Below are 16,661 nucleotides of genomic sequence, written 5' to 3'. Positions count from 1 at the left end.
TTTGACATCCTGGATATATCCTTCAAACACAGACTGTAGACCCCTCTGTCTGCTTCTCTGTGGAATCACTGTTTCAGTTTTCCAAAAATATGATAATGTTTTTTCAGGGAGTGCAGTTAGTTACAGTGTGGGCTCCATGCTCACTCTGACAGATGGATGGACCATCACAAAGGGGCGGGGCTTTGTGAGAGGTCAATTAGGACATGGGGCTTAACATTTGCCTATGAAGATCCTGTAATATATTCAGCCTCTGAGCAGTGGTAGTTTTCACGAACCCAACAGCAATTATCATGTTAACCCCACAAAAAGTCACAAGCAGGTTGGACAGGATCATACCCATCACGCATTGCATCAGCATTGCTGGTCAAACCTGCAAGTCATATTTCACAGAACTTTTCTGTTTTCCAGTGGACAGAATTTAGGGTAATTTAATAGTTGACATATCTCACCATTTGCGTCCTTGGCCATCAGACTCTTTGCTTTCATGACAGAAACTCTCAAGGAAAAGCTGGCTCGCTGCGAAACAAAAAAGAAATTTTCTGTCTGTCCAGCAAGAAACTGTAAAATGTGACAAATCAAAGACATGCATTGAGTACACTACAGTGTTTTCTTTAACATGACTCTCCTGGATCCCCATTTAAACAAACATCAGCGTGCATTACAGAGTGAGAATGTGAGTCATCACATCCTATATGTTTTATTCTATATACTGGCTTCATAAGTTGCAAGGTAGAAAAACTCAATGCTCCACCACAGGAAAAAAATGGAGATTATTTGAATGGCAAAATATTTTCACTCTGGTCACTACATTTTCAGCACTCAGTCATATTATGGATCACAGATCTTAACAGAAATATTTCAAAGGTCCTTTGCAGTAAAGTAAAAGACACAAATTCCTACTATAACAAAGTGGCTTTCAGTGTTACAGGTCTTACATCTTTCAACTCTTTGAGGCCAACTGTTTCTCTCCAGGCTATGCTTTCACCTTATTACTACTGCACTGCTCACAATATATGAGCATGAGAAAATATCAGGCAATGTACTAAAACACAACCTGTGGCTGCACAACTGAGGATTTATTGATGCCTTTGTCACCACTGCTATTATGCGTTTAATGTTTTAGTAAAAACTTTAACAGAGGATTTGCATGTTTTAGCACTTCTGCACCCTTCTGTGTGTCAGCTCTGGTAGTTACCAGCTACGCTCCTCCAAACGGCTGCTTTATAATGTACCCTGGGTTTTAACAGATCTGGGGAAACGGTTTTCTCCTACTCTGCACCTTGGACATAGAACAATCTTCAAAAATATCTAAAATTAGAAACACTTATATCCATTGACGAATTTAAGGGCACTACAAAGAATGACAGAGACGTGTGCTTGTTTTTTTTTTAGCGAGGCCACTATGTTGGAATAGTTGTTGTTGTTTTTGTGGAAATTTGTATTATATGTTGTATTTGTTGCATTTTAAATGTGTTTTGATTGGCTGCTACCTCGGCCAGGTCTCTCTTGTAAAAGAAATTTTTAGTTTTCCTCTTACCTGTAGTGCTATTTATCAATCTGGAAAAAAAAATATGTTTGAAAAACTTAACAGCACCAGACTTTGTTGGGAGCCACTGAAGTCAATGGACTCAGGACATGCTGTTAGTCTCCCGCTGATGTCAGGAAAGCCCAATCAGTCCTCTTTCAGCACTGGCAGTATAAAAATAAAATCGGGGAGTGTGGCAAAATGCCGCCTACCTACTTTTTACTACGTTTATACAGAATGTGCCTTTTTCGGGGCAATGGGGGCGTGAGCAAGTCACAAAACGTGTAGCTCAGCTTGTGACGTAAACAGTGACGTGGGAGGGAAGCCCCGGCTAGTCAGTCCTTCTGCGATTCTCTCGTAAATCGGCCAGTCCTTCGCAGTCCCCGTCATCTGCCGGTTAATGGCCTCTTCGTTTGCGAGGACAAGGAGGGCGCGCAATTCTTTGTCTCCCCAGTTGCTCATCTTTACAGTGTCTGTCAGGTTTGCGTTTTCCTCTTGCTACTAGCTGCTCGCTGTTTCCTGTTTATCCACTGCCAGTGGCTCGCACATGTGGCGTCATCAACAGCTCCTCCCACAAGTCATCAACAGCCCTTCCCGTTGCGGAAGGCTGCCTCGGTCTTTTTAAACTAAAAAGGTTTCTGCCAATATGACTACCCTACGAGGCGGAAAATTGGGCACCTCGGATCAACTCGCCAATCCGGCTCTGTGTGTCCAAACGCTCGCACTTTGCCGGCAAAACGGCCCAACATTCGCAAAAATCTGGCAGTGTAAAAGGGGCTTTAGTCGTAACAAGACTTAGCTGTTTATACATGGGGTATTTATTTAGTTTGGGAAATCCGATGAGCTCTAGAAAGTATTCAGCTCATGTTGGTTGGTGGACTCAACAGGGACTAGAAAACAGGTCTCTTGCTAGGTCGTTACTAAGGTTGATCTATTTGCTGAAGGAGTAAACTAGGTTTCATAACATATAGTAGTCTACTGACGTGACTGATTCTTTTCCAGTTAGTCAAACCCTATGTATTTCAATGGAAACAGAAACAACAGTCGTGAAATGTTTTTTCTTTATTTTGAATGCTAATTGCCCCTCAACATGATACATTTTGACATGTATTTTTATTTTATCTTGAGGGTGTGCTTTAACGTCATCTGTGGCACTGACAGCATCACTATCGTGCCACAAATTACGTTAAAGCACACCGTCTTGTGTAATATTGTCTAAATGCAGTATGGGTTTGAAGCACCACAGATTGGTAAACGTCACTGAATGGTCAGTGCTAGGATGTTTTGAAAGGGTAGCTGTGCCCCTCTCCGGCCACCCATTGGCAGCACCATTGTCATAAAGCCTCCACTCAGTTTTACAATTTGGGGGAATCTACTGGGAACAAAATATGACCTATTTTACATCACAAGTACTTCATCTTATAATAAAAACTTCTCAATAATATGTTATATATAGTCAAAAGTGGGATAATATCAGCACAGAACGGAAATTTAACGACTAGTATAAATGTTACCCTTTAAGTACAGACATCTGGTGTCAGCTCCCACTGCTGTAGTATATCGGACAGATGTTGTTATGGCAACATCTGAATGGAAAGTGACTTACACACAAAGAGTCTCACCTTGGATTCTTGAACTTTCTGTAGAATGATATCATGCTCCTCCTCGCCCATATCAAACACCTTGAAGAGATGGTCAGACAAAACAGCTTTCTTTATGTGGCAGAAACCTGTCTAAACATTCTCGAAACACCCAGGTTCTTTTTCACAATTCAAAATGCACCACTGTTCATTATAACACCGCTGAAATTCTTTTATAAAACAGCACCTGACCAGCTGGGAACATAACACAAGGTGAAAAAAAAAATACACCCACTCCTGACATGAAAGACGCTACAATCCTTGACATGATTTCATCTGAATGGATGTAATATCACAGCTGAATATCAGTACACAGCGTGACTGGGCTTTGATGTTTAATCAGGTTTGAGCCAAGAGCATCTGCTCAGATTCTTACTGCCTGCTCACAACAAATAACACTCTCTATGAGGCGTGCATCAGTGTTACTAACACACATTTAATAGAGCTCAGAAAATAGATAGATGGATAGATGGATGGATGAATGAGTGAGTGCATGGTTGGGTTGATGGACAGGTACCTTTAGCAAGTAAGCAAACAGCTCTTCGTCACTTTTCACATGTTCGGATGATGGCACTCCCACACGGTTGACCACAGTGTACACAGCTTCCTCATAAAGCAGGTCCAGCTACATGAAAACACACTCCACTTAATAACAACCCTTCAAAAATAAAAGCTCGTGTTCCTTCATGGTTTCTGCTCCGCTGCACATCAAAGGCAGGGAGGGGGTTCTGTTATCGTGACTTTTAAAATGTAATCCCCGCTGAAAATCTGATGAAAACAGAAACGCTGAGCTGACGCACCTCTGTCCTTCTGATTCTGTCGGGGATGAAAGCCTGGTCCACGTGCTCTTGGGGCGGCGGGACTGTGCAGGCCCCTCTCTGGCACTGTGAGGGGTCAGGAAAAGTTCATCTTTAACAAAACCTGCCTTATTTTATTATCTCTTGGAAGTAGTTTAGTCCAGTGGTTCCTTATTTAAGGTCAGGCCCCTTCCAAAAGTTCAGAAGATAAATCTGGGGGTGTAAAATAACAACTTTGTATGCATTTTTTGGACTTCTTCCTAATCTTTGCTTTTTGTAAAATATTGGATTTTTCTTTTTCTTTCTTTCTTTCTTTCTTTCTTTCTTTCTTTCTTTCTTTCTTTCTTTCTTTCTTTTCAAGTTTATGAGAGACTTGTGGGTTTCAACAAAACCCATTTTCATAAGGTGAGAGTACAAGAGACCCCTGTGAAAATGGCAACATCAGCTTTTCCTTGGCCAAAATTTAGCTTAATTTTGGAACAATATTTAGCCCCCCCCCTTGGCGATCTATGTCGGCATGGTTGGTACCAATTGACCCTTCGCTAAGTTCCCCCCCTAGATCATCTGCACACACTGTGATGCCACACAGCTGGTTCAATATCAGCAAAGTTTCCCTTTATATTCATTGTCTTGTGTGGCGATCAGCAGTGATGTGGTGGTTCACTTTTACACTGTGATCTGTAGCCTATAGTTCAGCTTTAGCTTCTAACTATCTTTGTCTTTTTAACCTGTTGTTGCTGCTGAGTCAGTTTGACATCCTGGATATATCCTTCAAACACAGACTGTAGACCCCTCTGTCTGCTTCTCTCTGGAATCACTGTTTCAGTTTTCCAAAAATATGATGATATTTCTTCAGGGAGTGCAGTTAGTTACAGTGTGGGCTCCATGCTTACTCTGACAGATGGATGGACCATCACAAAGGGGCGGGGCTTAGCGAAAGGTCAATTGATGCATTCAGTTGTCTAATTTTACACAATACCAAAACATTCATGCTAGCTGAATAGATGAGTGTGTCACAGCCTCTTTGAGACAGTATTATTGGCCATAGATTTTTGCCAGAAGGGGGCCAGTGGCAGAGGGGCAGCAATTGTAACAGGACAATCTGAGGACTCACTCCAAATATCTTATCCACAATAAGAAAAACAGGCCAACGTTGAGCCTCTTCGAGGAAACTATGTCTTCCCAATTATGACATGAAGTGTAGCTGTTTCTTACGTGTTGAGTCTTTTTTTTTTCCCTCCTGCCTTACAGCAGTTTGGAAATGAAGACTTCACTTCGGCAAAGATGTTCATACAACACCACTGCCTTATTAGCATTGGCAGCAAGAGGAGCTGAACACAGCCATCGACAGCAGCTTGTCACAGCTGAGCTTTCAGTCTTCTGAGCACCAAACCTAACCCAGCCCTTCTGTCAATACGCGTCATACTGCCCTGAGTGACAGCGCTGAGGCCTACGCGCCACATGCACGTGCTTTAAGGGTGTAACAGATGGAGAAGGTAGAAATTAGGAGGAGGTTACCTCAGCCTGCGCAGCCCGCAGCATGTTCCCCTGTTTCTGAAGAATGGCATTCACGCGCTCAAAGAACTCCACGCTCTCCTCAGAAACCCTGCCAAGGAGAGGAAGCAGATTGACAGTCTAAAAATAAAGATGGAATACTTGGAAAATATGTTAATTAAGAAGAAAAAAAAATGTGGTGAAATGCATGTTGTATTATGCAAACAGATACATCGTGTCATCAGAATACTTCTGGATCGTAATGAAAAACAAAGTGGGATTCAGTGACATCAGTGGGATCACGCTGCATCTTGTTTACAGACACTTGAAGAAGCGTCTGTCCATAATGATGATCTGTTTCCTTTTTATGTTGAACTACTGGACTCCATCGCCTGCAGTTCAGCTCCTTATTAGCAATCAAACACCGTCTTATCTCATGCACTAAAAAGCAAAGCAGGTCTGGACCAGAGCTGTCAGCCATCCAACATGTCTGCACTCTGCATAAACCATGTTAATCTACTATGATGAGCAGGGCTGTGTGCAAAATGCAAATGATGTTTTCTGTTTCCTCCAGGTGTGAGTGAATCCCCGGACTCCTGCTGGCCCCAGTTGTCATGGTGACACAGGCACATTCTGGGAGGGAATAGCTGGCTGAACACCTTGGGAATCCCCCCACACCACCACCCTCACCCCTCCCAAATCTAACACCGGGTGGCTTCCTCCCAGCCTGTATGGAGATCAACCGGGCAGGCGGCAGCTCTGATGTGAGCTGTAGCAGAACCGTCGGGATCAGCCACGCCGCCTGCCTGTAGCACCTCACCCCCACAGCTCCCACACCTCCCAGCTTCTGTCTCCTTCCTCGCCTCTCAGCCAACCGCCTATAAAGAGGAGCCATCCACAGAGGCCCTGTCACGCTCCTTTATTAGCGTCATCACATCACAGCAGGCGTGTGGCAGCCCATCCCAGCACCCACTGACTCTCGCCATGGTGGGGGAGCGGATGGCAAACCCCTGAGGTATTGATGAGAGCTAATGGCAGCCATGCTGAGAGAGTTGGTCAGGTTTTCTCTGGCGCAGTAAAACTTGAAAGCTGGACTTCTTCACTTAAAATGGTTGAAGCCTGTTATCAATGCTACACTATAAAATACACTATATTCTTCATAAAGGGCCCCCTCTGAATAAAAAATATATCACAGGGCTGCAGCTACCAGTTATTTCTGTGTCATTGTCTTTTAAACATCCTGAATTGATGACTGTAATGTACTTCTGCAGCAACAAAAGGTCTTTAATTGGCTCAAAAGATCTTAGAAGCTGGATCATATAACATCTGTACTGATGTCTCTGCATTGACTACTGGTTCACGCAAGACCTGATTTCAAACCCCCCCTTTTTACCTCAAGGCTTTAAATGGTCTGGCTCCCTCAGACAGATTTCCCCACATACTTCATCACGCCCTTTACGTTCCCTTGATGCTGGTTACTTAACCATTCCTTGATTTAATAAGAACTCTTCTGGTGGTTGAGCCTTTGCCCTGCAAGCTCCACTTCTCTGGAATAATCTCTCATTGCACATTTGGGAGGCAAGCTCTGTTGATGCTTTCAAATCCAGGCTGAAAACGCATCTTTTTCTGGTTCACTATGAGCACTCCTTTTATCAGCAGGGAACCCAAACCACTGTTAATTTTTCAACTTATTGACAAGTAGAGTAGATACCCCTGTGTGGACCCCAGGAAAAGTAATTGTTACTGCTGTGACAACTGATGGGGATCCTGAATAATGAAGAATAATACAGAATACCCCAAAACTGTTACAGTTATACTGTATGATCTCTGTTTTTTGATCATTGCTAACCTCAACCTGTTGCCTTATTGACATTATTACCTGCGGATGTATGCGTGTGGCCGTGTGTGTATTTTTTTACATGTAATATAGTGTGTCTTCTTTTCTGCTGTTTTTTACTGTCTGTAAAGTGAACAGATATTTTAAATAAACTAAAGTCTGAGTCTCAGTTAAAGCCGTTTCACACCAAGCACGGATTTTCGTCTGAAAAGTTTGCATAGATTTATAAAACCAGGAGCAGTTACAAAAGGAGCGAGCCCTTCTGTGCGGAGTTTGTATGTTCTTCCCGTGTCTATGTGTCTGTGATAGTCTGAAGACCTGTCCAGGGTGAAATTAGTTCTCCGCATTTGACCCATCCACTGAGGGAGCGGTGAGCAGCAGCGCTCGGGAATCATGTGGTGATCTAACCCCCCAGTTCCAACCCCTGATGCGGAGTGCCGAGCAGGGAGGCAATGGGTTCCATTTTTATAGTCTTTGGTACGACGCGGCCAGGGATCAAACCCACGACCTACCAGTCTCAGGGCGGACACTCTGCCGCTAGGCCACTGAGCTGGCTAGTGTTAGCATTAAAACGGGTCCGATCAGTTTATGCATTGAGTAGTTAAGAGTAGTCCCAAACATTTTCTGTCTGGATAGGCACTATCTAGGAGGAAACTCTTTGGGCTTTATTTGCAATTTATCTATTTATTTTTTCAAATGAAAATCAAAAACATTACCGCAGATAATTTACACCACACCAGGTGTGCAAATATGAACTTTCTGTATTCCGGCATTGCATTTTCAGGCAGCAATGGTGAGAAACGGCTTTTAATTTGACAATAATTTGCTTGACTAATAGCTTTAGTAACTTTAAAAGTAGCTTTAATAGCTTTAGTCCATGAAAAATCACAAATTTGAACAAAATGCCTTTTGCAGAGTACAATTTTTGAGATTGCTCGTTTTGCGGAGTTTTGCACAGCGGCGACCGGATCTTTGCTCTCAAACCACAAAAAAATGTGATGGCACAACAGTCTCCTTCAGTACATTATTCTATGCTTTCTTTTGATTTTCATATTGGCTAGTCATCCTGTTTAATTTATCTTCTGATTAAATCGGAACCGTTGAAACAAGTTGTAGGAAGCCTCTGCAAGTAATTGGTTGCTGGCAGACACTCTGTGCTGCAATAAAATGGTTAATCAGCAGTGCCGTGCACTGTAGAGCATTTATAGACTGAGCTGAGTAGTGATGCGCGGGTCGATCCGTAACCCGCGGGACCCGCAAATGGACCTGCGGGTCGGGCAGCAGTGATCGTCTGTTAAAATTGGTCTGTAAATGATATTTTGACATTATTGGCTATTACTGTCATGGCATCCGAAGGTACTGATGCGTTGAGCAGGTGACAGTCCGTGGTTGTTTTCAAAACACACTTGTGTCACGCACTCCAAAAGAAACTTGTTGAAACTTTAAACAATAATTTATTGTACAAAATGGGGGAAACAAACGTTGACAAAAACGGTTCCATAATTCATATTAACTTCACAAGCTCCGTTGGTAGGCTATACTATGTTTTCACATTTTTAACAATGCAGTTTAAAAGTTTTGATTTTTATTGATAACCTGCATTTACCAACAACAAAAAGACTACATTTAGCACCAAAAAAATGTTAAAATAAAAAAATAAATAAATAAAAAAAGTAAATAAAAAAACGAATATCGAATACCAAATTTTCATAACAAATACCTACCCATAGAAACGAATATTCGAATATCCGAATATTTGGGTACAGCCCTAGCTCTTACTACCACTAGATGGCACAAAATAGTGTCCACGAACAAGGACAACAGGTCTAAGTTAAGAAGAGTGAAGTATAAGGTCCAGTAAACCCATTATGTAAGGTCCTCATGAGGACACGGGGTCTCAGGAGGATATGGGTTCTGCCCATTGGTCCGACATCCCATTGTTCCGACCATATTAAACCCATTGTTCCGAAGTCCCTAAATCATCATGATGCCCTGTGGTTAAGGTCTGGTTAGGTTTAGGCACAAAAACCACTTGGTTAGGGTCAGGAAAAGATCATGGTGTGGGNCAAATACAGTATAGCCTAGTATAATCACATATTGGAACAACGGGACGTCGGACTAATGAGAGGTCGGAAAAATGAGAGGTCGGAACAATGCGACGGCACCGGAGGATATTATAAGCTTGCAGTGACTTCTGGATATTTTAACTAAAAGAAATGACTTAATTCCCTGTATTTCTACTATATGTATAGTCTACTCTTTTATTTGTTAGCAATAAAAGGATTCAGCAACAAAGACAGGCCTTTATTTTTCAGCTTCACTTGTGTCTTTGTTGATTTTGCCAAATTACTGATCCGAAACCTCTCACTCACTGTTTGAAAGCTTGAAACCACAAGCCGAGTCTTCAATCTGTGAACGACTCCACAAACAAAGCCTGTTCCGCTGACAGGAGATGGGAGGCTTTGTTTTTTTTGGGGGGGGGGGGGCTTACAGTTTTGATTTGCACACATAGTACAAATAAGCTTCATGTGATTTTTAATACTTGTGTTATGAGACACTCAATTCTCTCCACATCCATCTTCAATCGTCCAGGGCATCCTCTTATCCAGAAATCTGTCCCATCTTCTGTCAGTCGGCTGGAGGATTTGTCCAGACATTCTGGGATCTTTTGTTTTGAGCTTTGGGGCGACGTGTTCATGAGCAGACATAATGCCCAAATGATGCAAATCCAGTCAATCTTGATCTGATACATCTAAAAAAAATTATGCTGATATCTTTCAACCTTTTTCCTCTCACTCACACTCACACACATGCACACACACACCGCCGGAATAACAAACTGATTTGATGTTGCTAGGAAACAGGTCCATTTTTTTTTTTTACTGTCATTTTATTCTCATTTATTTTCAGAATTCATTCAGTTATGTTTTCCTGTCTGTTGAATAAATCAGAAGGAAAACATAAATAAAAACACAAATACTGGACTTTACTGTGAGAATATGAGTTTAAACGTGACTAATTGAGAGTATGAAAGTGACAGCAACCCCTTATTTAAATATAATACAGCAGTGCACACATAGTAATTAACACTGCAGACATCACTGTTGCAGCATGAAAGGTAATGTGACATCTGTATGCATTTTAATAAAATAAGCAGATTCTTTAATCTGATTCATCACGGTTGTCAGTGCAAAATATCAGCCTGCAGCTCCTATCGTAACAGAGGATCTCTGTGACAAGGATCCCCTCCTCAAAACGACACACAAGACTTGTTTGTTTTACTCTAATTACACATTTGATTGAGCAGCAAAACATTACAGGTGAAAAGGATCTAATGTGGAGATACGATCGTAGAATCTCTCCATTCAATAACTTGTGTATGAACTCCCGGCTAGAGCTACTGACAGACAGAACAGACGCTTGGTGTGAAATTGTTTTCAAACTAGGTCCTCCTGGGTGCTTCACGATGGTGATTCACAGTTTATACTTCCTCGCAGTGTCGGTCAATAGCTGACTGAGGATTTGACGCATTTCAAAACAAGCAAAGGGCAACTCAAACGTAAAGCTCTTACGTGTTGCCTGAATACAAGGTATTCAAAGATGCTTGAACAGTGAACCTCTGATTTATGTTCCCATTCATCAGACAAAATTCTATAGCAGGAAAATCATTCCTGATACATCCGAGAGTAGTAGGTCATACTGTTCCATATTTAGTATTGCAGGGTTTACTATTGTATGTCCATAACTGCATGTTTTTAGGAATCCAATCCCATGAAAAGACCAAAACCAACAATGAACTCATGCTGCTAATAAGTGCTGCCTGTGTAGTCAAAGCCTGGTACATCTTATTCCTCTGTGAGCTCCCATTGTTGTCCAAAATCTATTAAAAATGTATCAGCGAGCCACTCTGTTGAATTTTCCTCCAATACAACGAACATGGGCACTATAGTGTACTTAAAGTCAAACACATATACACCATTTATTGCTGTAAATGCTGACTTATGTGGGATTTGTACTTCTGCATCGAATCAACATCGTACCCTACACCGTAGCCTGACCAGCACCTCCCAAAAAATGTAACTACACATTGCGACGACGCAGACTTCCTGTCTATTATTGTAAGCTGAAACCATTTCCCTCAGTGGAAACAAAGCTTTTATGTACTTTAATTTCACAAAAGAAACAATAATTTGTGAAGATACTAAAGCCTCCACAAGAATAGCATTTTAAGCCTTATGCGTGATTTATCCTTCAGGGATTTATACTTCGGGATTTATCCTGGTTTCATATGAGCAGAGGAAATATCCACTCGTCGCTAGGCTAATTTATACAATGCCACAGGCTTGTGCTAATAACGTTAGCATGTTATATTTGTTTGGAAAACGTGTTTAGTATAAGATAGCAGTTTCGTCAGTGAACCTGGTGAGTTGTAATGGAGCTGAATTTTGTAACGTTGTCTTTGTTAAATGTTGCTGTTGTCCCTGGCTTCATATGAGTAGAGGAAAAGTCTGCTAGCCACTAGGCTAATTTATACAATGTACTATGCCATAGGATTGTGCTTGTAACATTAGCATGTTATATTTGTTTGGAAAACATGTTTAGTATAAGATAGCAGTTTTGTCAGTGAACCTTGTGAGTTGTAATGGAGCTGAATTTTGTAACGTTACCTTTGTTAAATGTTGCTGTTGTCCCTGGCTTCATATGAGTAGAGGAAAAGTCTGCTAGCTGCTAGGCTAATTTATACAATGTAAAATGCCATAGACTTGTGCTAAAAACATTAGCATGTTGTATTTATGGGGAAAATGTGTCCAGCAAAGGAGTGCTTTGTCTGTGAATGCTGTGAGTTATAGTGAAGCTGATTTGTGAATTTGTTTTGAAGTTGTTTCCATTGAGTCATGTTTAATGTTTGTTTTGGGTGTGTTTTGAATCAGCTCAACTTTACAGCACTTAACAGAAACTCCACCGCTGACTAGTGTTTTGGAGGTGTGACTGCAGAGTGACACTGACACACTACCACACAAGTATAAATGCTCACAATGGCATAGGTTATGTGCATAGGCTACAGCGTACGCCCTGCACAGAGCTGACCCACAAGTAAAAAATCCCAGCTCAGGCGCTGAAGTCCCAACCACAAGAGTGTGGATACTAAGGTTGCCCCTTGAAAGTCAAAAATTCAGTTGGAGACCCCAGTTGACAAAGATTCCTTCAAGTCAAGCAGTCTTTTTCAGTCAGTGAGCAGTGTACATCTGGGGACATTTCGGTTGTCAAATTTTGCTGCAGAGTCAGCGCCCTTTGCTTTCACGCAGCTCTTCAGTACAGGCAGCTGTGGACACATAGACTGCTGCCTGGAGGAAGAGGCAGATCTGCCCCGCCAGGCTCTAGGACCATGTTATCTTCTGCCCTCTGCATAGTAGTGGTGAATTTAAAGCTCACAGTAACTTGATACAGTCCCTTTTGTCTGATGTCTAGTGTCCGATCCAACATTAGGCTGGTTAGGTTGGTTACTATGCTACGTGAATGTCACTATCACACTTTACATCCTGCTGAATTCTGTTCAAACTCTCAAATTCTATATAGAATAAAGGAACAAATGGTTGAATATTTGTATTGAACAACCCAATCTGAGTCGTGTACAGCCCAAATGGATACTCAACCCAAGCCTGACAGGACCCAACTTCTTGAGCCAGGTACGGTATGGCTATATATTTAGAAATGATGTTTGGGTTTGGTTCCGGTTTGGCCTATGACAAACCAACAGTCTGTGTTGTCTGACTCCTAGAAATTAATCTGAAACCTGTAATAAGGGGTCACAGGTAGAGCAGACTGCTTTATTTTAAGGGGTCAAATGGACAAATAAGGTTGGGAGCCTCTGCACAGGAGCACCAAATGTGCACTAATTCACGGCTGAAAACAGTCCCAGAAAAATAGCTACACTGTTTACTCCTGTTTGACGATTGCGAAAAACAACAATCCCCAGCAATTTTAGGATTTGTTTTTAGAAAAACAAAATGATGCAGTATCGGTTTCTAAGATTCGGTAAAGACGCCTTCAGTTGGAACAAACACATTGTTTTGGTGTTTTCATGCAGTTACTGGCAATAAGAAAAATATAGAATAAGAACAGCCTTGCTCTTTATATGTAAGGTATACCTGTCATTAATTACTGTAATTGTATGCACATGTAAATTTGATGAGTTATTCTGCATTAATAAAAAATGAGAGCCTCTGTACAGTGTCACAGAGGGGTCAAATCCATTAATGACACAGCAGCGAGCTCACAATCTTAAACACAATGAAGTCAAGTGTGAAATATGAAGTCCACTGCTGTTAACAGAGATGGAAAAGAACAGTAAAATAAGCAGATTATAATATAAATTTAAATGTATCTCCATAACGCCCGGTCAAGCTCATCTCTGACAGTGTCTCCTGCACTTCCACAGCCTTAACACCCAGCTCACATGGAGGCAAAACCATAATTTGCTCAACTGAATTAAAAAGTTCACCTGCAACGTGCTGGTCTCTGCTCTGAGAGCTCGGCTCTGACAGCCCACTGTACAACCGGGTCAACAACTGGGGACGGAGCTGCCCAAATCTAGCCGGCCTCATTTGCAAATTCTCAATTAAAGTGAGAGCGCAGGCAGACCAGCGGCAGTCTGAATGAATAACAAAGATCAACAGCCTGCCTCTAATGACTAGCGCTCAGGGTACGGCTGAGACTCAGTGGGGAGGATGTAGCACCAGGGAGCTGGCATGGGAAATGAGGAAAAAGGTGAGATACTGACATTTCGAATCACTCTTTAATTAAGAACATAAATAAGGTCTTTCCAGAGCAGATTTTACATTGAACTGCATTAAGAACATAATTAATGCTAAAACAGATAACACATACAGAGACAGCACTAAGAAAATATCTTTAATTAAAACACATTCAGGAAAAATGGACAATATTAGTCTTTCTAAACCACAACTGATCAGTGACCAACAAAGCATCTGAGGTTATCTCTCACGTTATAAATAGACACGGTCGTCAGTACAAGTATAAGTTCACATGGTGGCAGCAGCCCGTGTTTAGGTTGCTATAGAAACCTCAGGTTCATACTATTACTTTTGGCTTTAGATGAGGCTTCAAAACAAGACTGAAAAAAAAAATAAAAAAATAAAATATCAGATGACTAAATTTACCTGTGCCACTTCATTTGTTGCTATGACGCAAACAAGGAAAATTAAAAAAAAAAAAAAAGGAATACACTTTCAGATTGATCAGACAAGACCAGAGTCAAGGATGAAAAATCCAGTAAAGTCATCTTTATTCTTCCTCGAGAACACAGCGCTGTCAAGGTAGTGGTAACAGATGCCATACATCAAGACATTACACAGCATAATAACAGAAACAAAATACATACATACAGTACATAAAGGACAGATTACATATCTACATAGAGATACACAAACCCACATATAGTACATGCATGCAGTACACAGCATATGGACATAAATACAGACATACATAGAAACATACTATGTAAATGCACAAGTATTTTCATTAAAAAACATGTAGGCTAATAATTCATTACAAATCAACACATAAATCACTGGGTTATGGTCAAGCAGTGAGTAGCTCCTGCCTTTTCAAACACTGACCCTGACCCTATATGTAGGCGTGGTGTTGTATTTTTTACATTCATGAAATAGAAATGGTGACTGCTTGCTTATACTCCAACCCAGAGAAACATACTGTCAAACCAATCCCCATACTACCATACTATATAGTATGTAAGAAAAAAATTAGTATGTCCCAATACATAATATGTCAAATGCAGTATGCCAAAAATACCAGGATCTTCTGCTACATCCAGTTAGATTTTGCAGTATGCAAGCCAGCATGCTTTTCTGGATATTCACAATCCTCTGCAGCGAAAGATACGTCACATGGACTGTCAGAAGTCACAATGATGGATGCCATCACATTCAGGTGACTGATGACCAGTTGATTAGCAATAATAGGAATAGTAATTGTTTAACTGAATAAAATAATCAATGAAACAATCACAAGGACATGTATAGCCTATGCAATTTTACTATTGTGAATATAATATGTTAGAATCTACAATGTATGCAGTTACAAAATAACAACATCAGAGTTGTCCAGGTTGACCTCCATCTCTGGCGAGCTCAGTGAATGCGTTTTGTTTTGTCTCCATGGTAACAGATACATGAGTAAGAGGGTCAAGGTTCAGGGTGTAGTGTTATGAGGAAGTAGTATGTCCCAATTTTGTGCATACTGCATGCAACAGTACGTACTTTTTAGGGTAGCTGCAGCACCTACTTGAAAGTAAAAAGAAAAAGTATGTGATTCGGAACACACCCCTACTCGCCATTGTCTCCGCTTGCATGATACATACCATCAGCAATGAAGCAGCTGTCGCCTTTTCTAACCTGGTCTGCAGGAATTAATAACATTGTAACCTTCTCAAGAGTCGCCATGTTTATTGTTTACATCCTGCAAATGCGGAAGTTCAACACGGTTTAAGTTATCCTGTGTGCATGCTAGTGGAATCCTCCAGTAATAAGTCTGTGAACTATTCCGTTCACGATGCAGATGGTTGTCTATGTGTGGTTAAAACGCAATATCTCCAGCCTAAAAGTAACATCTTAGTAAATTTGAACAGTGCACATTTATTATGATAACATACTAATATAGCAGTAAGATTTATACTTCATACAGTATTTCTTAGACGTGTACATTTTCATATTTTATTATCTGGATGGCATGTTCACAAGATGAAAAGTGGATTTGCCCCATGTTCTTGGTTGTTTCATGTTTCTTTAATCTATTAAATGTCAGAAAATATTGAAAAATAGCCATCGCAGTTTCCCAATACCCTAAGCAACGCCTTCAAATTGCTTCTTTTGTCTGACTAACAGTCCAAAACTAAAAGATATTACATTTTGTAGAACTTACGGCAAGGAAAGGCAGCAATTCCTTACATTTGGGAAGATGTAACCATTAATTATAGCTGCTGTGCAGCGACGGGTTGGGTCCGGGCATTTTTAGGCAATTCTGAGTAACAAGCAGAAGAATTGGAAGACATTTAGGAATTTAGCAACACAATCTGCCTTTTGCAACAGCTGAGGCTTGAACTCACAACCTCTGAGACTAAGAATCAATTTCTATCTCACTGAGTTAATTAATCAGTGACAACTCATGTGTAGCTTCACAAATTGACTAAGCCAGACGTGCAGGTTTAGCAGCCGTCCATGCATGGAAAAGCAGATTTCAAACCACTGTAAAGAATTCAGTTATTGAAACAAAAATCTGAAAATACACATAATGCATCTAGACAGCATGGAGACGTTGGTAATTTATTT

The 16,661-nt window shown here is 41.0% G+C and overlaps 1 protein-coding gene across 1 annotated transcript in view; it reads right to left on the bottom strand.

Moving 5' to 3' along the window:
• baiap3 (BAI1 associated protein 3) overlaps positions 1–16,661 on the bottom strand; it is a 57,664-nt gene that overhangs the window by 24,609 nt on the left and 16,394 nt on the right. The window contains exons 3-7 of the mRNA XM_050069929.1: positions 5,481–5,568; positions 3,966–4,049; positions 3,683–3,790; positions 3,148–3,207; positions 450–516 (exon numbers count right to left, since the gene is read on the bottom strand). Coding sequence (XP_049925886.1) covers positions 450–516; positions 3,148–3,207; positions 3,683–3,790; positions 3,966–4,049; positions 5,481–5,568 — 407 coding nt within the window. The remainder of the gene's footprint in view (positions 1–449; positions 517–3,147; positions 3,208–3,682; positions 3,791–3,965; positions 4,050–5,480; positions 5,569–16,661) is intronic.

Source organism: Epinephelus moara, chromosome 18 (genome assembly GCF_006386435.1).
Source record: "Epinephelus moara isolate mb chromosome 18, YSFRI_EMoa_1.0, whole genome shotgun sequence".
Taxonomy (NCBI): Eukaryota; Metazoa; Chordata; class Actinopteri; order Perciformes; family Serranidae; genus Epinephelus; species Epinephelus moara.
Note: the sequence above shows the minus strand (reverse complement) of the source record. Positions and strands in the feature narration are given on the sequence as shown.